Source organism: Panthera onca, chromosome F1 (genome assembly GCF_046562875.1).
Source record: "Panthera onca isolate mPanOnc1 chromosome F1, mPanOnc1 haplotype 2, whole genome shotgun sequence".
In the NCBI taxonomy this organism is placed as follows: Eukaryota; Metazoa; Chordata; class Mammalia; order Carnivora; family Felidae; genus Panthera; species Panthera onca.
Window position 1 is genome coordinate 50,621,904 of NC_138355.1, and position 24,260 is coordinate 50,646,163.

At 36.9% G+C, this 24,260-nt stretch overlaps 1 protein-coding gene across 1 annotated transcript in view; it reads right to left on the reverse strand.

The window, feature by feature from the left end:
• Window positions 1–24,022, reverse strand: part of CDC73 (cell division cycle 73) — a 134,860-nt gene extending 110,838 nt beyond the window's left edge. The window contains exons 1-6 of the mRNA XM_078441128.2: window positions 23,558–24,022; window positions 20,600–20,705; window positions 17,668–17,737; window positions 11,939–12,001; window positions 11,805–11,857; window positions 7,666–7,754 (exon numbers count right to left, since the gene is read on the reverse strand). Of these exons, the coding sequence (XP_078297254.1) occupies window positions 7,666–7,754; window positions 11,805–11,857; window positions 11,939–12,001; window positions 17,668–17,737; window positions 20,600–20,705; window positions 23,558–23,688 (512 nt within the window). The 5' untranslated portion in view covers window positions 23,689–24,022. The remainder of the gene's footprint in view (window positions 1–7,665; window positions 7,755–11,804; window positions 11,858–11,938; window positions 12,002–17,667; window positions 17,738–20,599; window positions 20,706–23,557) is intronic.
• Window positions 24,023–24,260: the final 238 nt, after the last annotated feature.

Here is a 24,260-nt window from a genome sequence, read left to right on the forward strand (position 1 = left end):
ATAAATTGACACAGATGCAGGATTAGCAAAGACATTAAAATAATTATTGTAACTCTATTCTACACATTCAACAAATTAAAGAGAGACATGGAGCATATATTTAACCAACTTATAGAGATAAAAAAAATATGATGGATACAAATATATCACAAATATAACCACAGAAGAAAGTTATTAAACTATCCAAGTGAATAGAAAAAAAGAACCCAAATATGTGAAAAAACAGAAATTTTCTCAATTCAATAAAAATTATGAACAAAACATTCCCTGAAAAAGCTCAATGGGCCTCAAGCACAAAAACCATTAAGAAAACACCAAGTTATGGGACAATTAAACAGCTCAAAACCTGTAATAGAGAAAACTTTTAAAGTAGCCAGAGGAAAAAAAGACACATTTCATTAAAAAATTTAAAAATTTAAAAAACACTGATGATAGACTTCTCATCAACAACAATGTAATCAAGGAGACAATGGTACATCTTTAAAGTAGAGATGGACCTGACTTACAATGGTAAGTAACTTACAATTTTTCAACTTTACGTGATGCAAAAGAGATATGCATTCAGTAGAAACCGTGATCCAAATTAACACTTTTTCGCAGGCTAGTGGTATGACGCTCTCTCGTGATACGTGCAATGGCAGCAAGCCACAGCTCTCAGTCAGCCGTGCGATCACCATGATAAATAACTGATACTTAAGATCATTCTGTACCCATCCATCTATTCTGTTTTATACTTTCAGTACAGTATTCAATAAATTACATGAAATATTCGACACTTTATTATAAAATAGGCTTTATATTAGATGACTTTGCCCAACTGCAGGCTAATGAAAGTGCTCTAAGCATATTTAAAGTAGCCTAGGTTAAGCAATGACGTTTGGTAGGTAAGGTGTATTAAACGCATTTTGGGCTTATGACATTTTCTACTTACAATGGGTTTATGAGGATGTAACTCATCATAGTCAAAGATTTGTCCTTAAGAGGATATAACTTAAGAATTTTATATCCAGTCAAAATCCTTAAAAAAAAAAAAAAAAAAGGCAAAATAAAAACTTTTTTAGCAATAAAAAAGTTGAGGGGCACCTGGGTGGCTCGGTTAAGTGTCCAACTTCAGCTCAGGTCATGATCTCACAATCTGTGAGTTCAAGCCCCTGCCTGGGGCTCTGTGTTGACACACAAATCCTCTTCAGATCCTCTGTGCCCTCTCTCTCTGCCCCTCCCCCACTTGTGCACATGCACACTCTCTCTCTCAAAAACATATAAACTTATTTTAAAAAAGGTTGAAAGAATTAATCACCAGCAGGTCTACATAAGAAGAAATGTGAAAAGGAGTCTTTCAAGAATAGAAAAAAACAGGTTAAGAGGATCTGCACAAAAAAATGAAGAACAATGGAAATGGTATCTATAAATACATAATATTTTTTTCTTACTTAAATCTCTTTAAAAAAGAACTCTTTAAACAAGAACATGCATACGTCTAAGTATTTTAAGGTACCCATATGATATATGAAGTAGCCTAACACTTGCAGGTAGACTGTGATGCTATAAACCACACACAGAAAAAGTCCTAAAGCAAACACTAATAACAAAACGTAACTAGTAAGCCAACAGATATAAGAAAAAACAGAATTATAACAAATATTCATTTATTACAAAAATAGGACAAAGAAGAGACCAATAAAAAATAAGCAAAATGAACTAAAATTAACCATATCAATAATCACACTAAGTATAAAAGATCTAAACACAAAAAAGGCACTTAAAACTATAGACAAGTTAAAAGTAAAAGGATTCCAGTTTTCAGGATGAAGAGAGTTCTGGACATGGTTGCACAACAATATGAAAGTACTCAAGACTATGAACTGCACACTTTAAAACAGTTACAATGATAGGGGTGCCTGGGTGGCTGAGTCGGATAAGCGTCCAACTCCTGATTTTAGCTCAGGTCATGATCTCACTGTTCATGAGTTGAAGCCCTACCTATCTTGGGCTCTGCACTGTGAGCACAGAGGTTCTCTCTCTCCCCTCTCTCTCTCTGCCTTTATCCTGCTTGCTCTCTCTCTCAAAATAAAAAAACTTAAAATTTTTTAAATAATAAAAATAAAAAAATAAGTTACAATGATAAATTTTATGTTATGTGTTTTTTTACCACAATTTGTTTCAGAAAGTAAAAGAATAAAGAGATATCATAAGCCAAAAAAAAGCTGGAGGAGCGTCTAGGTGAATTATGAGAAAGTAAATTTTTTCAACAAAAAATATTGCTAGGGATAAAGGTCATTTTATAACGATAAGAAGATTCGTTCATCAAGAGAACAGAATGCTAAACATTTACACCTAATAACAGAGCTTCAAAGTAGTCAGAGAACAAAATCTGATAGAAATGCAAGGAAAAATAGACAAATCCACAGCCAAAGAGTTCAATAATTCTATCTTGATAATAATACAAGACAGAAAATAAGGATATAGAAGACTTGATTAACACTATCAACAAAGTTGACCTTCCTGCCCATTGCAAGACACTGCAAAATAACAGCAGAATAAACATTCTTTTCAAGTGCCTACAGAAAAGACCATATTTGGGGCCAAAAAACAAGTTTTAATACTTATCAAAGGATTCAAAGTCATATAAATATAACCATACTTTGTAATAGACTGTTTGAAATAAGTAACAAAGATCTCTAGAAAACCCCAAATATTTGGAAACTAAACACCTCATTTAAAAACAATCCATGAGTCAAAGAAGAAATCACAAGGGAAATTAGAAATTTTGAACTGAATGAAAATGAAAACACAACATACCAAAATATGAGATGCCATGAAGGCAGTACTTACAGTGGAAGCTGAAGTTATTGATTTTCCTCTAAGAAACTATAAAAAATAGAGCATATTAAACCCAGAGTAAGCAAAACAAAGTAAATCATAAAGATCAGAACAGAAATTGAAGAATCAAAAACAAAGGGAAAAGAAAAAAAAACTAAAGAGGAAAATCCCAATCTGATTCTTTGAAAAGATCAATAAAATTGATCAATTTTGGTTGGACAATAAAGAAACTAACAGAAAACACACAATTGCTAATATCAAAGAATGAAAGAGGGGACATCATTATAGATCCTAGACAACATAAAAGGAAATTATGAACAACCTTACGACAATAAACTGAACAATATAGATGAAACGGACAAACTCTTTCAAAGAAACAAAGGACAGAAAGAGAAAAAAGAGAGAGGACCAGAATAAACATATAACTATTAAACTGAACATGTAGTTGAAAATCTTATGTGAAATAAATAAAAATAAAGAAAACTATAGTACAGACGATTTTACTAATAAATTTTCCCAAATGCAGGAAGAAATAATACTAATTCTAAACAAAGTTTTCCAGAAAATTGAAGAAAAGGAAATACTTTCCAACTCATTCTGAGCTGGATTATCTTGATAGGAATTATCTTGATAAGAAACAAGACCAAGACATCGTAAGAAAACTACAGACCTCATGAACATAGGTACAAAATTTCTATATAAATTTTTAAAGTATAGTTCAATGACATATAACAAAAATACATCATGATCATGGTAAGCAACTAGTGAAATGATTATTAACAACATCCCCCTCTCGGCATTCACACTCGTGTAATCCTCTTCCTATGTGTATGTGTGGGCTAAACCTTGCTTCTAAAAATTAAAATGCTGTACAAGTGACAGGGTGTCACTCCGAAGATTTGGCTATAAAAAACTTCTATCTTGCTTGACAGCTCTCTTCCACTCTTACTTGCTCACTCTGATGAAGCAAGATATAATACCGTGAAATATTCTATGGAGAGACCAAAAGTGGCAAAGAACGAAGAGAGTCCTCTAGATAACATCTGAGGAACTGAAGTATTAGTCTAACAACCAGTAAGGAACTAAATTATGCCAACAAGCACATGAGTGTGCTTGGAAGTAGATCCTTCTCCTATCAAGCCTACACATGAGAACACAATCCTGGTCAACACCTTAATTGAAACTCTGTGAGAGGCCCTAAAGCAGAGTCACTCCAAGACTCCTGACCCACAGAAAGCTGTAAGACAATCAACATACTTTCTGGGGCACTTGGGTAGCTCAGTCAGTTAAGCATGTGACTCTTGTTTTCAGCTCAGGTCATGATCTCATGGTTTGTGGGTCAGAGTCCCACATCAGGCTCCATGCTGACAGCACAGGGCCTGCTTGGGATTCTCTCTCTCCCTCCCTCTCTCTGTGTCCCACCCTTGCTCACTCTCAAAATAAACTCTAAAAATAAATAAACATGTGCTGTTTAAGCCACTATGTTTCAGGTTAATTTGTTATGCAGCAAGACAATAAAATAATGAAGTAAAGGGGTGCCTGGGTGGCACAGTTGGTTAAGTGACTCTAGATCTCAGCTCAGGTAATGATCTCAGTTCGTGAGTTCAAGCCCCAAACTGGGCTCTATGCTGATGGCGCAGGGCCTGCTTGTGATTCTGTCTCTCCTTCTCTCTGCCCCTCCTCCACTTGTTCCCTCTCTCAAAATATATAAACTTAAAAAAAATAAAAAATAAATGAAGTAGAATTAATCCATGAAAATGCAAACATCAAAACATTAATTTACCATATTAACAAAAAAGAAAAACTACATGATCAATTCAGTAGAATCAGAAAAAGCATGTGACAATAGCTAACATTCCTTCCTGATAAACTATCAGCAAACTAGGAACAAAAAGATACTTCCTCAACCTGCTGAAGGCTATCTAACAAAAAAACCTAAGCTAACATGCTTAATGGTGAAAGACTGCTTTCCCCTAAGATGAGGAATGAGGTAAGAATGTCTAATCTCACTGCTTCTTCAACATCAGATTAATAAGCAATTAGTGAGTCTAGCCAGTGCAATAAGACAAGAAACATAAGGCATCCAGTTTAGAAAGAAAAAAAGAAAAAAAATGTATTTTATATGTAGACAACATAATAATCTATGTAGAAAAATTAATGATAGCTACAAAAAAGTTACAAGAACTAATCAATGAGTTTAACATGACTGCAGGATACAAGATCCATACCCAAAAATCAACTGTATTTCTATACTAGCAGTAAATCAAGAATTGATATATTTTTAAAATATCACTTACAATAGCACCAAAAAGTATGAAATACAACAAAAAGATGTATAAGACCTATACACTGAAAACCATGAAACATTAAAAGAAATTAAAGATCTAAATACCTCTCCATTACTAGAAGGGAAAATAAGTACATCTTGTTCATAAGTCAGAAGACTCAAATTTTTAAGATAGCAATTCTCAAATTGGTCTATAGATTTAATGCAATCCCAATCAAATCCCAGTAAGTTTTTTGTAGGAACTGACACGTTAATTCCAAAACTCATGCGGAAATGCAAAGAACCTAAAAGAGCAAAAACATCCTTGAAACAGAAAAACAAAGTTGGAAAGCTAACACTATCTGATTTTAAAACTAATGAAACAGTTTGGCACTGGCAAAAAGACAAACAGATGAACAGTATAGAATGGATCCAGAAACAACTGATTTTTTACACAAGTGCAAAGAATTAACTGGACACCAGTAACACTGAAACTATTGAGCGCAACTGGCACAAAACTGAACTTCAATACCTACATCGTAAAAAATGAATGAATTTTGAGCCATACTGTGCACCCCATTCAAAAATTTTAACTAAAGGTAGATCACAGACTTAAATGTAAAACCTAGAGGTGCCTGGGTAGCTCAGTCAGTTAAGCGTCTGACTTCAGCTCAGGTCATGATCTCGTGTTTTGGGAGTTCAGGCCCTGCATCAGGCTCTGTGCTGACAGATCAGAGCCTGGAGACTGCTTCAGATCCTGTGTCTCCCTCTCTCTCTCTGCCCCGCCCCCATTCGTCGTGCTCTCTCTCAAAAATAATTTTAAAAAATAAAGTAATAATAATAAAAATAAATACATAAATGTAAACCCTAAAATTAAAAAAATTTCTACAAGAAAATACAAGACAGTCTTAGGTGACTTTGTTCAAGCAAAGATTCCTTAATTACAACACCAAAAGATAATTTACAAAAGAATGCACTGATAAATGAGACATCACAAAAATTAAAACAAGCCGCTCTTCAAAAGGCAGCTAGAGAATGTAAAGATAAGTCACAGACTGGGAAAAATACCTGCAAAGCCAATGTCTGAAAAAGGACTTCTATCCAGAACATACAACAAACTTACAAAACCCAATAATAAGAAAACAATCCAATCCAATAAAAAAAAAAAAAAATGGACAAAAATTTGAACAACCTTCACTAAACATGATATAAGATGGCAAATTAAGCACACAAAAAGATGCTCGTAATTTCATTAATCATGAGGTAAGTGCAAGACAAAATCATAATGAGATATCATCTCATACCTTTTAGCATGGCTAAAATTAAAAAGCCTGATCACACCAAGTGTTGGCAAGGCTGTGAAGAAAGTAGGACTCATATATTCATGGTAGAAATGTGAAATGGTATAATCACTTTGAAAAGTCTGGTGATGTCTTAAAAAGGTAAATCTAAAACAAAACACTACATGATTCAATCATTCCTCCTCTAGGTATTTACTCAGTAAAAATGAAAACTTATGTCCATAAAAAACTTGTATATAAATGATCACAGCTTTAGCTGTAATAACGAAAAAACAGCAACAAGTAAAATGTCCATAAACAGTTGCCTAGGAAAACATTGTTACACCTATACAATGGAAAAAGAATAAACTACTCACCAATAATAAAGAATGAACTACTGACACATTCAGCAACATGGATGAATCTCAAAATAATTATGCTAAATAAGAGGCCAGACCACCAAAGAAGTATATACTACATAACTCCATTTATACTTAACTCCAGAAAAAAATTAATCAACAGATCATTGGTTTCCTGGAGAGGGAAGGATGTAGGGACAGGTAGAAGTGTGGAATCATAAAGGTACAGAAGAAATTTATAGCAGTGATGTTACATTCATGTTCTGGATTATGATGATGGTTTCACAGATGTATACATATGTGAAAGCTTATCAACAAATATGCTTTAAATATGTGCAGCTTCCTGCCATGTTAACCATCTTTAATAAAGCTTTTAAAGATCCGCATTGAATTTTTTAGTTTGGATAGAATTTCCAAAGCACTATATTGTGCCAAGGAAAAATTATGAAGGGATTCTAATTATAGTAAAATTCAGGGATAAACAAAATAATACCACAAGCCAAATCTAGCCATGCTAATTCTCTTATGAACTAGAGCAATCACAGACTGCTTTCCCTACCACAAGCATTAAATAGATGCAAAAAAAAAACCCCACATGACCTTCAAAGCCAAAAGTATTTAATACGTGTCACTGTACAAAAAAGTTTGCTGACCTCTGCTACAAATCAACAAGAGATCACAAAATAAATGAGTGGCTTGGTTATGGAGTAATTTTAAACAGGAAAGATCAATGTGGTAATAGTACCAAGAACAAGGCTTTCCAGAAAGCATCATTAGCTTTCAATCTCCCCTACCATAAAATAGGCTCACACATCATCTTTTAAACTTAGGGCACAGAAGCACGTAATAAATGCAAAAGGTAAAATTAACATAGATGGCATATTAATATCTCTTTTTCCATATACACTTATACAACACTTTCTACTAAAGAAAATCTTACCTGATCTGCTCAGTCTGTACAATCCCTTCTTTGTGACCCTCCAAACGAGCAGCCAATCTTTCTTTATCAAGACGCACACACTCTTCATCCTGAAAATAATCACTGGTTAGTGAATATTCTAAATTTTTATTTAACTTTTATTTATTTTGAGAGATAGTGTGTGCAAGTGGGGGAGGGGCAGAGAGCGAGGGGGACAGAGGATATGAAGCAGGCTCTGTGTTGACAGGCTGACAGCAGTGAACCCAATGTGGGGCTCAAACTCACTGTGAGATCATGACCTGAGCCGAAGCTGGATGCTTAACTGACTGAGGAACCCAGGTGGCCCTTTATTTAACTTTTAGAACAACAAAAAAAACTATATGTAACTTTTCTTTACATAAGTTCCTGCCTATAACTTTCTAGGCATCACTGGCCTTAAATCAACTCAACTTTAAGATTACTTTTAGTTACATAAATACAAGTTGGGGGGGCACCTGGGTGGCTCAGTTGGTCAAGCGACTGACTGATTTTGGTTCAACAGGTCATGATCCCAAGGTGGTGGGATCAAGCCCTGCACCAGGCTCTGTGCTGAGTGTGAAGGCCTACTTAAGATTCCCAGTCTCTCTCCCACTGCCCCTCTTCCCTGTTTGCAAGCTCTCTCTCTCCCTCTCTCAACTAAAATTAATGAAAAAATAATGATAAATAAGTAAATATTAGATGACTGATTAAACTGATCACTGATTAAACTGTAGAACTGACTAAAAGCTTACCAAAGAACTTCAGCAACTTTTTTTTAATGTTTATTTACTTATTTTGAAGGAAAAAGAGACACACAGAGAGGGCAAGTGGGGGGAGGGGCGGAGAGATGAGAGAGAATCCCAAACAGGCTCCATCCACACTGTCAGCCTGTCAGATGGAGCCCAACACAGGGTAGGGCTCAATCTCACCAAGCCTGAGATCATGACCTGAGTCAAAATCAAGAGTCAGACGCTTAAAGGGCGCCTGGGTGCCCCAGTCACTTAAGCAGCAGACTCTTGATTTTGGCTCAGGAGTTTGAGCCCCAAGTCAGGCTCCTTTGTGTGCTGCCGATGTGGGGCCTGCTGGGGATTCTGCCTTGCCCCCTCTATCTATCCCTTCCCCGGTTGTGTTCTCTCTTAAAAATAAACTTTAAATTTAAAGAGTCAGATGCTTAACCAACTGAGCCACCCAGGTGTTCCACAGCAGCTTTTTTCTTCCTATAATGTAACACAGCTACTTTTATTCATAAAAATACACCACAAATAAATTCCTTCTCTTCAGAAAAGTTGATTAGTAAATTTTATGAAAAGCCCTCACCACAGTCAAAAATTTCATTTTGGAGCTAGTTTTTTGCATCTGTTGCCCCAGGTCATAAATCCATCAGCATTTCTGATGACAGGAAGTGTAACTTTAATGGTTTTCAAAGCATGTTCCTCGGAACATTAGGCTTTTCCTACAAACTGACCCATGGGACACTGCTCTGAATTCAATCTTGGTAGCTCAGCTTTTTTCTAACCTGCATGTTAGAATTTCAGGTAAAATTTACTCTGAAATATGTTCATTTAAAACCAAAACTTGATTGGGGCACTTGCACGGCTCAGTCGGTTAAGCGTCCAACTTTGGCTCAGGTCATGATCTCACGGTTCATGAGTTCGAGCCCTGCATCTAGCTCTGTGCTGACAGCTCAGAGTCTGGAGCCTGCTTCAGATTCTGTGTCTCCCCCTCTCGCTGCCCCTCCCCCACTCAAGCTCGCTTGCTCTCAAAAATAAAAACATTAAAAAAAACAAAACAAAACTTGATCTAGTTCACTGCCCACATTCAACAAATGAGACAACTGAGGAAATGAGTCAGTGTTTATGGCTAACAAAATATGATATTGTATAAATCGCGATCAGTATACTCAAGAGATCTAAAAAGATGCTCTGCTCCAATTCATGCTCTATTATTAACCTATCATTTAAAACAGACATATTGCTGACATGAACACAAAGTATTTTAGCAAACTGCATTAAATTTTAGACATCTGTAATGAAGGTACAGCACAAGGAACTCAAGTTCCTTAGGAAACTACTGATTTTAAAGACAACTGCAGCCTAGACTTTAATAAGTTCAGAATCTTTGCCCTCAAGGTTTCTCTCTCTGAGCCTAGTGCCTTGCAGGTTCCCAACATACACGCAGTGAACTAAAAACTGTTAATGTAACATAACTGTTTATGTAACTCTTTTAACTCTATAAATACTCCGGAAAGAATTTTATTATGCTATTTCTTGTTGATTTTCAAGTTAACGGTATCCAGGCAAATCAGCATTTCTGACATGTTCAATTGTTTTCCAAATAATTAAAACTGTAAATTTCGGGTTTTTCCAAGTAATTAGTATCTTTAAATTCACTCATTTTGTTCACAGTGGGTCCCAATCTTCCTTCATACAGAGAGAACAGATGGAAACTCATTTTACTGCTACAAAATTTGTAATCAGTATATATAGTGGAATGGCTAGGAGCCAGACCGTCTAGGCTCTATTCCGGGTTCTGTGAACCTCAGCAAGTAACTTGTTCCGTCTGAGGTGTTTGCTCATTGATGGCATGCACAAGACTGCCAACTTCAGAAGGTTGTGGCTTAGGATTACACAAGCTAATATAAAGTGTACAAAACGTCACCCAGAACAGATTAGGAACAATGAGCTAACTATCATTACTATCCTTAACTAAAATACCATGTCCATGTCTCAGAGTTTGCTTAATGAAAATTACGTTGTTTTAAAATTAATTAATTAAAATTACACTGTTTCAGCATCAAATTTTGTCAATGAATAAAGATTACATGTCGACAACTCTGTCCCTTTAACAGTTACCTTTTTATCCTTAATTGTGGATGCTCTGCTGTTTATGTAGTAGGCCAAAGGTACACCTGTTTGATTTTTATACAAGTGTGAAAAGAAGAGTTATGGTTCCTAGTAATGTTAAATTAATGATGACTACAAGTGTTATTTCCTATACTGTTAATTGGTACTCATTTCTCAGATTTTAAGTGTATCTCTAGTACCTAATCTTCCATTTGCACTGGGTTTTATATGTAACTGATCTGAGACTTGTTAAAAATTTTAAATAAAGAGTCTTATACTCATATAATTAAAATTTCCAAGGCTTAACTGTCTTATGCTTCTTTCTAAAATTAACTGAATTTCTCATACAACTTCTATTTCATGTGAACTATCTTTATTTACCAATATTAGTATTCCACTGCTGGCTAAGCATCCGACTTTAACTCAGGTCATGATCTCATGGTTCATGAGCTCGAGCCCTGCATCCGGCTCTCTGATGACAGCTCAGAGCCTGGAGCCTGCTTCGGATTCCGTGTCTCCCTCTCTCCGCCCTCCCCCGCTCATGCTTGTTCTCTCTCCCTCTCAAAAATAAATAACGTTAAAAAAAAAAAAAAAAGAGTACAGCAAATTCTCATACCATGTTATTCCAGGGATAGGCAAACTACAACCCAAAGGTAGGCTCACCATCTGTTTTATAAAATTTTACTGAAATACAGTCCTGTCAGTTCATTTACGTATTGCTTATGCCTGCTTTCACACTATGATAGCAGGGTGGAATAGCTGAACAGAAACTAAATGGCCCAAAAAGCCTAAAATATTTACTATCTGGACTTTTACAGAAGAAATTTCCCAACTCCTGATGAAGCCCAACATTTTCATCAAAGAGGCAAAGAAAAATAAAGTGATATGTCCACCGCACAGTTTGTACATAAAAGACCTTTTTTTTTTTTTTTTTAAATGTTTGTTTATTTTTGAGAGAGACAGAATGCGAGCGGGTTGGGCAGAGAGAGGGGGAGGCACAGAACCCGAAGCAGGCTCCAGGCTCCGAGCTGTCAGCACAGAGCCTGACACGGGGCTCGAACTCACAAGCAGTGAGATCATGACCTGAGCTGAAGCTGGACGTTCAACCGACTGAGCCACCCAGGCGCCCCTGTAAAAGATCTTAAATTATACCTCAACTGCTATTAATCAAACACTCATAATACTACAACAATTTTTCCAGAAAAAAACTCCTAGGACTACTATGAAAAAGAATTTGTATTCATATACAATCTCAATTTTGTAACACTACGATTCATATTTAAAATAAAATTCCATTACCTCAATTCGTGGTTTCTTTGCTTCTGCTAAAACTTCATCTGCAGCTCTTTTGACTTTGAAAAAAAAAGAAAAGTAAATATATGGTTTTGGAGTAAGTTTTTAAAAGTTCAATATAAATACACAGCAAAACATACCTTGGGTAGATCGCTGAAGACCTATTTCTAGAGGGGCACTTCTGTCTATGCTTGCTGATGTTGCTGAAGATTTAAAAAGATTTAGGTGAGAAGCTCAATATTTGAACACATATACTAGACATTATTACAAGTAAAATGCTCAATATTTGTAATTTCTTACTTTATATGTATAATTTCCTAAGGGGGGAAAAAGTTTTAAAGCAGCTTTGTAAAACAGTTTATTATAAAAGACTAATTTATATTTAAAAGTCTTTAAAAGACAAATTATTTTTAACAATTTAGCTTACAAATTACTGCGATGACTGAAATTAACTGGTCACTTCAAAGAACATATACTCCATTACCACACATGTACATAAAATGTATCTAAACATAAATACATATCCATAGGAAAAGGTTTTTTTTTAAGTTAACATTCACTTCAAAAATGCAAATTTTAGTTATTCACAATTGGTAGAAAAAACACTGCAATTACTTTTTTTTTATTAAAAATTTTTATTAATGTTTACTTATTTTTGAGAAGAGAGACAAAGTGTGAGCAGAGAAGTGGCAGAGAGAGAGGGAGACACGAAATCCAAAGCAGGCTCCAGGCTTTAAGCTGTCAACACAGAACCCAACGTGGGGCTTAAACTCACGAACTGTGAGGTCATGACCTGAACCAAAGTCAGACGCTTAACCAACTAAGCCACCCAGGCGCCCTGCAATTACTTTTTAAATTAAGTCATTTAAATTGTGAAAGGTTGAAAATAATGCAACTAGTCCCATCCACCTAGTTCCCACCACCCTACGTGACTATTTAAGTCTTGAGTGTATCTTTCCAGAGGTTCTTTCTATAGATACAAGAAATACAAACTTATACTTTTATTCCCCCCCCTTTTAAATTTTTTTAATGTTTATGGGGGGTGGGGAGGAGCGCAAGAGAGAAAGGAGAGACAAAATCCCCCAAAACTGTGAGATCATGATCTTAGCCAAAACCATGAGTTAGATGCTTAACTGACTGAGCCACCTACATGTCCCATTCCCCTTTTTCACATAAAAGATAGCATACTATATACACTGTCCTGAACCTTTTTTTTTTTTATCCTAACAAAAGAGCTCTAGCATACTGATATGTGGAGCATTCTTTCTTTTTAAAGCTACATAGCATTATCGATATAATCAGGAACCGGTTCTTTCAAATAATTAATAAAATTGAAAACTCCTAGCCAAACTTAACAAAAAAGGAGAGGACTCAAATAAATGAAATCAAGAAACAAAGGAAAGATCACAATCACAACTGCAGAAATACAATTATAAGAGAATATTATGAACAATTATATGCCAACAAATAGGGCAATCTGGAAGAAATGGATAAATTCTTAGAAACATATAAACTACCAAAACTGAAAAAGAAATAGAAAATTTGAACAAACAAGGTGCCTGGGTGGCTCATTTGGTTGCGTGTCCGACTTCAGCTCAGGTCATGATCTCACAGGTCGTGAGTTCAAGCCCTAGTTTGGGGCTCTCTGCTCTAAGCACAGAGTCCACTTCAGATCTTCTGCACCCCCTTTGCCCCTCCCCCGGCTGTCACTCTCTCAATAATAATTACAAATTTTTTTTAATTAAAAAAAAAAAAAACAGAAAATTTGAACAGACCCATAACCAGCAAAGAAACTGAATCAGTAAAAAAAATCTCTCAACAAACAGTCCAAGACAGGGTGGCTTCCCAGGGGAATTCTACCAAACATTTAAAGAAGAGTTAATACCTATTCTTTCAAAAAATTGAAATGGAAGGAAAATCTCCAAACTCATTCTATGAGGCCACCATCATCTTGATTCCAAAACCAAAGACCTCACTAAAAGAATGACAGACCAATATTCCTGATGAACATGGATGCAAACATTCTCAACAAGATACCACCAAATCAAATCCAACAGTACATTAAAACAATTATTCACCGTAATCAAGTGGGATTTATTACTGGGCTGCAGGGCTGGTTCAATATCCACCAATAACTTAACATGATACACCACATTAATAAAAGAAACGATAAGAACAACATGATCCTCTCAACAGATGTAGAAAACGCATTTGACAAAATACAGCATCCTTTCTTGATAAAAACCCTCAAGAAAGTAGGGATAGAAGGAACACACCTCAATATCATAAAGGCCATATACAAAAAAGAACCACAGTTAATATCATTCTCAATGGGGAAAAACTGAGAGCTTTTCCCCTAAGGTCAGGAACATGACAGGGATGTCCACTCCTACATCTGTTGTTCAATACAGTACTAGAAGTCCTAGCCTCAGCAATCAGACAACAAAAAGAAATAAAGGCACCCAAACCAGCAAGGAAAAAGTCAAACTTTCACAGTTCACAGAAGACAGGATACTCTATATGGAAAACCCGAAAGACTCAGACTCCATCAAAAATTTGCTAGAACTGATAGATGAATTCAGCAAAGTCACAGGATATAAAATCAATGTACAGCTATCTGTTGCATTTCTATAATCAATAATGAATCAGCAGAAAGAGAAATCAAGGAATCGATCCCATTTACAATTGCACCAAAACCCGTAAAATATCTAGGAATAAACCTAACCAAAGAAGGAAAAGATCGGTACTCTGAAAAATATAGAACACTTATTATGAAAGAAACTGAAGAAAACACAAAGAAATGAGAACTATCGCATGCTCATGGATTGAAAAACAGACACTGTTATAATGTCTACACCACCCAAAGCAATCTACAAATTCAATACAATCCCTATCAAAATACCACCAGAATTTTTCACTGAGCTAGAACAAATATCCCAAATAGCCAAACTAATGTTGAAGAAAAAAAAACAAAAAGCAAAGTGGGAGGCATCACAATTCCAGACTTCAGCTGTATTACAAAGCTGTATTCATCAAGACAGTACGGTACCAGCACAAAAACACACACATAGATCAATGGAACAGAATAGAGACCCCAGAAATGGCCCCACAACTCTATGGTCAACTAATCTTCAACAAAGCAGGAAAGAATATTCAATGGAAAAAAGTCTCTTCAACAAATGGTGTTGAGAAAACTGGACCATGATGAAACTGGACCACTTTCTTACACCATACACAAAAATAAACTCAAAATGGATGAAAGACCTAAACATGAGACAAGAAACCACCAAAATCCTAGAGAACACAGGCAGCAATTTCTTTGACCTTGGCCATAGCAACTTCTTACTAGACACGTCTCTGGAGGCGAGGGCAACAAAACCAAACGTGAACTATTGGGATTTCATCAAGATAAAAAACTTCTGCACAGCGAAGGAAACAATCAACAAAACTAAAAGGCAGCCTACAGAATGGGAGAAGACATTTGCAACCGAAATATTGGATAAAGTGCTAGTATCCAAAATCTATAAAGAACTTATAAAACTCAACACCCAAAAAATAAATAATCCAGTTAAGAAATGGGGAGAAGACATGAACAGACTTTTCTCCAAAGAAGACATACAAATGGGAAACAGACACATGAAAAAATGCTCAACATCACTTATCAGGGAAATACAAATGAAAACCACAGTGAGATACCATTTCACACCTGTCAGAATGGCAAAAATTAACAACTTAGGAAACAGCAGGTATTGGAGAAGACACAGAGAAAGGGGAACCCTCTTGCACTATCGGTGGGAATGCAAACTGGTGCAACCACTCCGGAAAAGTGTGGAAGTTCCTCAAAAAGTTAAAAATAGAACGACTCTATGACCCAGCAATTGCACTACTTTAAGAATAACCACTCAATAAGTGCTTGCAGAATGTTCAGAGGACAGTACAGAAAGATAATACTCTTGAGCATGGTCTTTCCATTATGCAAAAGACTCCATGCAAATCAGTATTACTGTTAAAGTCATGGAACTCAATATGTAACAAGACAGCTATTAATGACTTAAAGGTAGTAAACACTCCAAGAAAGGTTACGACCAAACAGTCTCATACTGATTTATTTATACTATCATATGATTATATCAATTTATTCATACTCACCAATTTATATTCTATTAATTGTACCAACTTATAATTTTATTCATATTCTTTAAGACAGCAAATTAATGATTACTCACTTATACAGGTAAGCACCTAGTATTAACCACTGTTCTAAATACTGGGTATTTAACAACTACCTGCCCCCTTAGAGTTTACCCTCTAGTGGGGCAGACAAATAATATATAAGTAAACCAAGACATAATTTCAAGTCAATGTAAGGGATTTGACAAAATATAAATTAGGAAGATACTATACACAGATGAATGTGTGTGGAAAAACAACACTATCTTCTTTTTTAGAGTGATAAGTTCTTTCTGACAGATTATTAAAGCACAGATTGAGGTGGTAAAAAGTAAGACATGTGACAATGTAGAGAAACAGAACTAACACAAAAAATAGCAAGTACAAAGGCTTGAAAAGTCAGGATAGTTAAAAGAATCAGTAAGACTGGACCGTTGTGAGCAAATGAAAGTTGGAAGAAGATGAGGCCACAGATATTTAGGCAGAAGCAAAATCACATAGGTCAGGATAAGGAGTATGAGCTTTATCCTACATGTGACGGGAAGCCACCGGATGGACTTGAGCAGGTAAGTGAATCAAGCTTATATGTGTTTTTCAAAACAGGTCACTCTAGTGGGTAGGCAAAGACTATACTAGAAAATACAGAGTAGAGTACTGTGAAAAGGCTATACAACTCTAAAGGGGAAGGATGGAACATAGTGGGAGTAGAATGGTTAAGAAACTCATCCTTTTAAAGAAAAGGACCTGCTCACAAAATGAGATGTGAGAAAAAAGTAATCAAAGATTTCCCCAGGGTTTCTGGCCTCAGCAACTACATGAATGGTATGCCATTTACTGAGATGGGAACAGTGGGAGACCAGACCTATTTTGTTTGAGGGGAGAAGGGAAAGAGGAAATTGGCATTCTATTTCAGATACATTGAATTTCAGATACCTATTAAATATCCAAGGAAAGATGTGGAGTGGATTTATAATTTGAAGCTTAGAAATAGGATGAATATAAGGAAGTAAGCAAAAGAAAATGAGAGATGGACAATGAATAGAAAGAGAACCAAAGAATCAGGTGCCCCAAATGCCAAGCTAAGAAAGGGTTTCCAAAAGGAAGCAGTCAACAGTATCTAATGCTGTTGAGAGATCAAGCAAGATACAGATAAGAGAGACCCAAGGAATGAGTAACCCTTAAGTCAGTGTTAACCACACAACAGTGATATAAGTGGGACATGAACAGGAAAGCCAAACCGGAATGGATTCAAGAGGGAAGCAGTGATATCACACAACTGTTACAAAGAATTTTGCAATAAAAAGGAAAAAAACAAACAGTACAGTAGATAGTAGGAATGGGGGGGGGGGGGTCAAAAAACCATTTTTAAATGAGATCTTGCTGTATGCACTTTAAAGGGAATGATGCAGAGAAAAAAGAGGAAGATGATGATGCAAGGCAGAAGCAATAATTTACAAAAGCAGAGTCTTTGAGAGTGTGAAAGGAAATGGAATCTACAGACAGAGAAGTGGTGACCGGTCTTAGGAATGAAGGTAGTGTATTCACCATAACAGAAAAGAAAGGAGAGCATATGCACATAGCTGCTGAAGGTTAATTTTTTAGTGGAAATACAAATTCTCTTCCCATTGCTTCTTATTTCACAGGAGAAAGAAAGAAACAATGGTTATTTAAGAGTGAGAGCAATTTAAAAATTACTCACATGCTTCACCATTGAGATATCCAAGCAGATCTTTTCGGTCAGGTCTTCTAACCACAGGAATATTTTCAGTCTGAAATCAAAATTTTTAATTAGTGATCAAATCAACAACAATTACAAGAAATATAATAAAAACAAACATTGTGTAATATCTGAATTTTATTCCAACAGATCTTGGTAATATTTATTCAGAATCTTACCTTTAAAGAACTACTAGGCTAAAAAAATCTAACCCAAGTCTTCAAAAATTTTAAGGATATTAATTTTTAATAACTTCATTCTTGAAATTCAATTAAGATACCTAAAAGATAATCATTAGAAACAATGACCAATCCCTCTTCAAAATATCAATTCCAGTCTTTTTTGTTCCCTTGGCTTACTTTAAGCATTTTTTTATTTTATTCATGATACTTTGCATGCATATTTGAGGTAATTATCTTTTTAGTCCCATTGCTTGATCATTACATGCAATGTTTCCAAAGTGCTTTCTTTTCTCAAACACAAAACAGACTTCTCAAAATATTCTACTTGAATTCTGAAATACACTAACTTAGCCATAAAAACTAAATTTTCAAAACAATAGGTATAGTGTTTAAGCATGGGAAAAAATTTAGGACATTATACAGCAAAACATTAATGTCAGTTGCTTACTTTCATGCTACATATTTCTTTTTTATCTTTGAATGCATACAAATTCTGTAAGGAAGGGGAAAAGACTAAAAAATTAAATCTGGAAAATGTACCTATTTTGGTAAAATGGATAATTTTCCTTAAATCTCCTACATTAGCCATTGTAAAGAGGTGTACTGACAAATAGAGCTGTATACTTTAGTCACCAGGTCATCTTGAGGCCATGAATTCAATGAATCCTGTAATTACCACAATTTTCAATATCATTTTTATAATGTAAACAAACAACTAAGGGGCACCTGAGTGGCTCAGTCAGTTAAGCGTCTGGCTTCAGCTCAGGTCATGATCTCATGGTTCATGGGTTCAAGCCCCACGTTGAGCTCTGTGATGATGGCTCAGAGCCTGGAGCCTGCTTCAGATTCTGTAACTCCCTCTCTTTCTGTCCCTCCCGTTCGTGCTCTCTCAACAATAAATAAACATTAAAAAAAAAAAAAATTAAAAAAAAAAACTATAAGAAAGCCTGGTGGCTGCAAGATTATATAATTAAAATCCCTTTGTCACTTTATATACACAATGATAAATAACCAGAATCCTTAGTAACTTCGGCTATTTATCTTATATTGTGTACTAATTACATTTCACTTCAAACATTCTGCACACACTCCCTGATGATAGAGATTAACTATATTTAATCATTTAAAATTAACTTTTTTTTAAAGGGTAGGCTAAATTTTAATTTCTGCTAGGAGTATAAGCATTTAAGAGCCCACAGGTTTTTGTGTGCTTGTTTTTAAAAACTAGTCTACATGAAGCATCACAAATAGCTAAAAGATTTGAATTAATTTTGTTAAGTTACTGTTTCTAAGTCTGATAACATACTTCATTATTTGGTTAATAATAAATTATGGACATAATACAGCCAACTGAAAAAGATATAAGTCTACTCACACTAAAATAGGAGTTATGGGTCCAGAAAACTTACATCAGACATGGTCTGCTCACAAGAAAGGGCAAGTAGCACAGTGGAGGAAAAAAAATTTGTAGAACCCTAGAACTGTAGAATTCTGCCCTTTCAATCTGTCAAGTATTTAAGAAAAACAAAAGACTTAAATCTTATGTGAGCAAGGGTCCTAAGGTCCACAGTAACAATTACAGCCATCAGTTATAGTTATAACCATTTGCCAAGAACATAATCTCTATATATAAACCAAGCATCTGGATCATCTTTATTACCACAAAATGAATGGATATAGCCAACAATACATTCTAATTACTGCCTAATTCAGATTTTAAAGATTTAAGATGAAGTAACATAACCTCATAAAGATGCTGTTATTTTTATCCCACTATTTCCCAAATCTCAATACGTAGTTTCACCCTACGTATTATTTTTTTCTATATGTATTAAATGCTGAATATTTCCCATTCAGAAAAGCAGAGTTCAAATACTGAGATGTTGAAGGCAAGAAAAACTGAAAACAAATGAATTTATCAATAAAGTTCAAAAGAGGTTTATTAAACAGATTAAAAATTAATTTTAAAGTGGTCTGTTAGGGGCACTTGGGTTTGGTTAGGTCTCCGGCACCTGATTTTGGCTCATGACACTGAGCCCCCCATCAGCGTGAAGCCTACCTGGGATTCTCATTCTCTTGCTCGCTCGCTCTCTCTCTCTCTCTGCTCTTCCCCTGCTCATGTGAACACACACACACACACACACACACACACACACACACACATTCTCTCCCTCTAATAATAAAAATAAAGTTGTCTGTTAATCTTGATTCTGATACCCAAAAAAAGTTTTTTTTAAGTTTATTTATTTTGAGAGAGAGAGGGAGAATGAATGGGGGAGGAGCAGAGAAAGAGAGAATCCCAAACAGGCTCTAAGCTGTCAGCACAGCTTACAAACTCAAACTCACAAACCGTGATATCATGACCTGAGCCAAAATCAAGAGTCAGACGCTTAACCAACTGAGCCACCCAGGCACACCCCAAAAAAGTATTCTTGAGATCAGAGTTCTGAATATCAGGGTCCTTCTACAGGCTTATATATTTTTTTTAATATTCCTATAAATATCTTCAAAACTTCTGTTCTTGTAAACAGTGCCCACATTTTACATGAAAGTCACAGATCTAAAAACATGCAAAGATCTAATTTTGAACTTCCAGTAGGCTTTCATACAGATGAACCTTTTATTTTTTTGATTTGAAACCCATGAGGGAAGTGATCCATGCCAAATAATACCTATTAACCAAAACAAAAAAAAACAAAAAAAAATTAAGTTTTAAAATGAATTTTACTTACAGCGGCACGTCGGACATAAACAGGATGAGAAAGGTGCACATTATTAAGTAGAAACAAGATAGAATCCAATGTGTAATACTCTCTGGGCTGGCCTTCCTTTCCAGTCCTGAAATAATTAAGATTTTTACTCAATTTTAATTCAACTCCTTAGACTTGTATGTATGAATTTATCTATATTCACTTTGCTACTCAAGAATGGATTTAACATGGTTAACAAAAATACACATAAAGTATGAAATCTAGTAAGCGGAACTGTCATTAAAGTAAAAGAACACAAAGGTAGAAAATGAAAAAAAAAGAAAGCACACCATATTCATACTCTAAGGTACTACATACTTTTTAGAATTTGGCCCAAACTTCATTCTGGTCTTTGCCAATAAAGAGAGAAACCTAGTCAGTTACAGAGTGGAGAGAATCCACAAGAGAAAAACTGATTAGAAGAAGCACAACTCTAAGCTTACTAGAAATTTATTCTTTGTCTCCTAAATAAGATACTGCTAAAGAATATCCTTAACATTCTTACAGCAAACACAATAATAAATTTCAGAGGTATAATTTTTTCTTTTTAATTTTTTTTAACGTTTATTTATTTTTGAGACAGAGACAGAGCATGAACGGGGGAGGGTCAGAGAGAGAGGGAGACACAGAATCTGAAGCAGTCTCCAGGCTCTGAGCTGTCAGCACAGAGCCCGACGCGGGGCTCGAACTCATGGACCGCGAGATCATGACCTGAGCTGAAGTCGGACGCTTAGCCGACTGAGCCACCCAGGCGCCCCTCAGAGGTATAATTCTTATGACATCCCTTAAATTAAACCAATGATGCAAAAAAAATCATAATCAATTCTACCTGTGGTAAAGCAATGCTGTATAAAGGTTTATTATTTTTTTTAATATTTATTTGAGAGAGAAAGAGGGGGAGGGAGAACACAAGCGGGGCAGGGAGAGAGGGAGAGAGAATCCCAAACAGACTCTGTGCTGTCAGTACATAGCCCAATATGTGGCCCAGACTCACGAACCGTGAAATCATGACCAGAACCAACTCAAGAGCCAGACGCCTTACCAACTGGGCCACCCAGGCGCCCAAATGCAGTCTAGAGGTGCAAGCTCTTTAACGAAACCGCATAATACTATTGCCTCAACAATATCTGTGTCCGATCTCACTCTTCCTACTACATTCTCATCTAAAAAACGTCAGCGTATTATTTGACCTCATCTGAATACAGTGCAATATAGTCAGCCCTCATCTACATTTCTCTAGCCTTCATTTCCACTTTTCCTATGAATTGACATTATTTCAAACCACACATCACTACCAGTTACTGTACAATAACACATAATATCCAGGTAATCAGGGTTTTTTTTTTAACAATACAGTAAAGCAAAGTAATAGAACGTACTACATGCAATAAGGATAAGTATTGCTTAAAGTTCCGAAGTTGGACATATGTACATGTGCATAAAGAAATGAATAACAAAACAAAAATATGTTTAGTGGTGTAATTCACTATTGTTAAAGTTTGAAATTATTCTAAGCACCCCTTTTTCACTACTAGCTTCACTGAAATGCTATCAAAATATTTCCTTTCCAGCTCTCATGGCTTTAAGCATACAGTTCCCTGTCCTTTAAGACCTAACCCATCATGTCACCCTCAAAGTTCCTAACTCACTCTTTAAGGCTTACTCATCTGTTCATTCATTTGTTCAAGAAAATTTGTAGCCTGTCTACACGCCAAACATATTTCTATGAAACCCTTCCTAATACCCCAAGCTAGAAGTGATTACTCTCAAGAGCCAGAATGCAATTCTTACCAAGTTATGTTTTATTTCACCTACTCTGATTAAGTTAACCTCCTCTGAGTCAGGAACCAAGGTGCTAAGAATTTTCTATTTCTCAAATTGAACCACCCTACATCCTGAGTACTTCTAAACCGTTTTTTAAAGAAAAAAAATAAATCTGTTAAAATTCCAATCAAATGTAATTCTGTCTGTGCAAATTTTTTTTGACAGGACAAAACGCAAGAAACTCAGAATGATGTCATTGCATCAACATTTCATAAAGCTAATCAAATCATAAGTCCTCGGGGCCAAAAAGCTAGAAACCAACAAACTAAATTTTCCCCAGCTTTTCATCAACTCTTCACAAAGCCCAGTGCTTCCACTCAATCAAGCAAAATGAGTATGGAAGTTCTAGCCCAAGGTTCTAATCATCCAGATGAAATACCAAAGAGAGAGATATCACCTTTAAAAAGGCCCCAAACCATTATCAGACCTATCTCTAGATATTTTCCTTAATGCCTTCAATTCAAAAAGCCCCGCGTAGATCAACGTTCCAAAATATTTCTTTTTAAAACCCATTTCCTACAAGCACACACCATCATCAATATCTTACTTAGATCTGCAAAGCTCACTCCATTTTACCAATAACTTTCTCCCTGAAGAAATTCCTGCCTTCACCTCTAACACGGGTTTTGAGGACTCTTCCAAAGTGACCAAGTCTTTTTCCCGTTCTAATCTCACATAGTTCCCTTCTCTCTACCTCAGGGAATTACGAAAGGAAAAAGAAACAGACCAGGAGCTGCAAGGGGCAGGTGGGATAGTGACAACACATGGCAGCCTCGAAGAGAAAGAAAAAACTAAACACAAAAAGACGTCTCTAGCACCGGACGGTACGCCCCTTTCTGCACCTACACACGTCGGTAAAAATGAACTAGGAAAGTCAGAAACTCCTGTGGTACCTTTCCCTTTGGCGTCCCAAAGACTTAAAGAAATGGAGATGCACCTCCTCCTATTTCCTCCTCACCTAAAAGTGTAACTTCTTTTCTTGAGAAAAACTTTTACCCAGAGACCCGTTTTTTCTCCATCCCCAAAGGGAATCGGGGGGAGGGGTTAGGAAAGAGGTCGCCTGGGGGCGCCCAACTCTGCCCGGCCAACCCCAGGCCACAGCCATGCCAGACTTACCCCCAAACTACATAGTTGGTCTTCACATTCTTGGGCCAGGAGAACTCGCCGAAGATCACTTCGTCTCCCTTCACCACAATCTCCTTCTTCTGGATGTTGTACTGTCGCAGGACGCTGAGCACGTCCGCCATCTTCCCCCCCCCCCTCGCCGCCGCCGCCGCCGCCGCCGGCCCCGGGCGAAGCCGCCGCCGCCGCCGCGCCTGCCTCCTTCTTCCCCTGTCGCCTCGCCCTCTTCCTCCTCCTCCGCCGCCGCCGCCGCCGCCGCGAACCAACAGCAGCCGCACTAGCAGCCGTCCTCGCCTACGACAGCAGCAGGGGCAGTAGACACCCAGGCCGCCGAGGACCCCGCGCTATAAGGCAAGGCCCCGCCGCCGGCTGCCCGCGGAGAACGCCTGACTGCGCGCCTCCAGCCAGGCCGCCGCCAGGGGGAGCCACGACCGACCAGGAACACGCCCCTCCCAGACTCCCACTCGGCACCGGGCCGAATCCCGGCCCGAAACTCGGAGCGCAGGGACACCGCGCCCACGTACGGAGCACGTACGGGGAATACTGCCGGGCGCACGCGCGCGGTCACGTACCTCGTCCGTCGTACCTCGTCCGTCGTCCCTCGCAGCGCGCACGCGACCAGCGACAGGTGCGCGCGCACCTGCAAGGAAGCCCGGGAATTCTGTCCCCAGACTACGCACTAGGTGACCGCCCACCC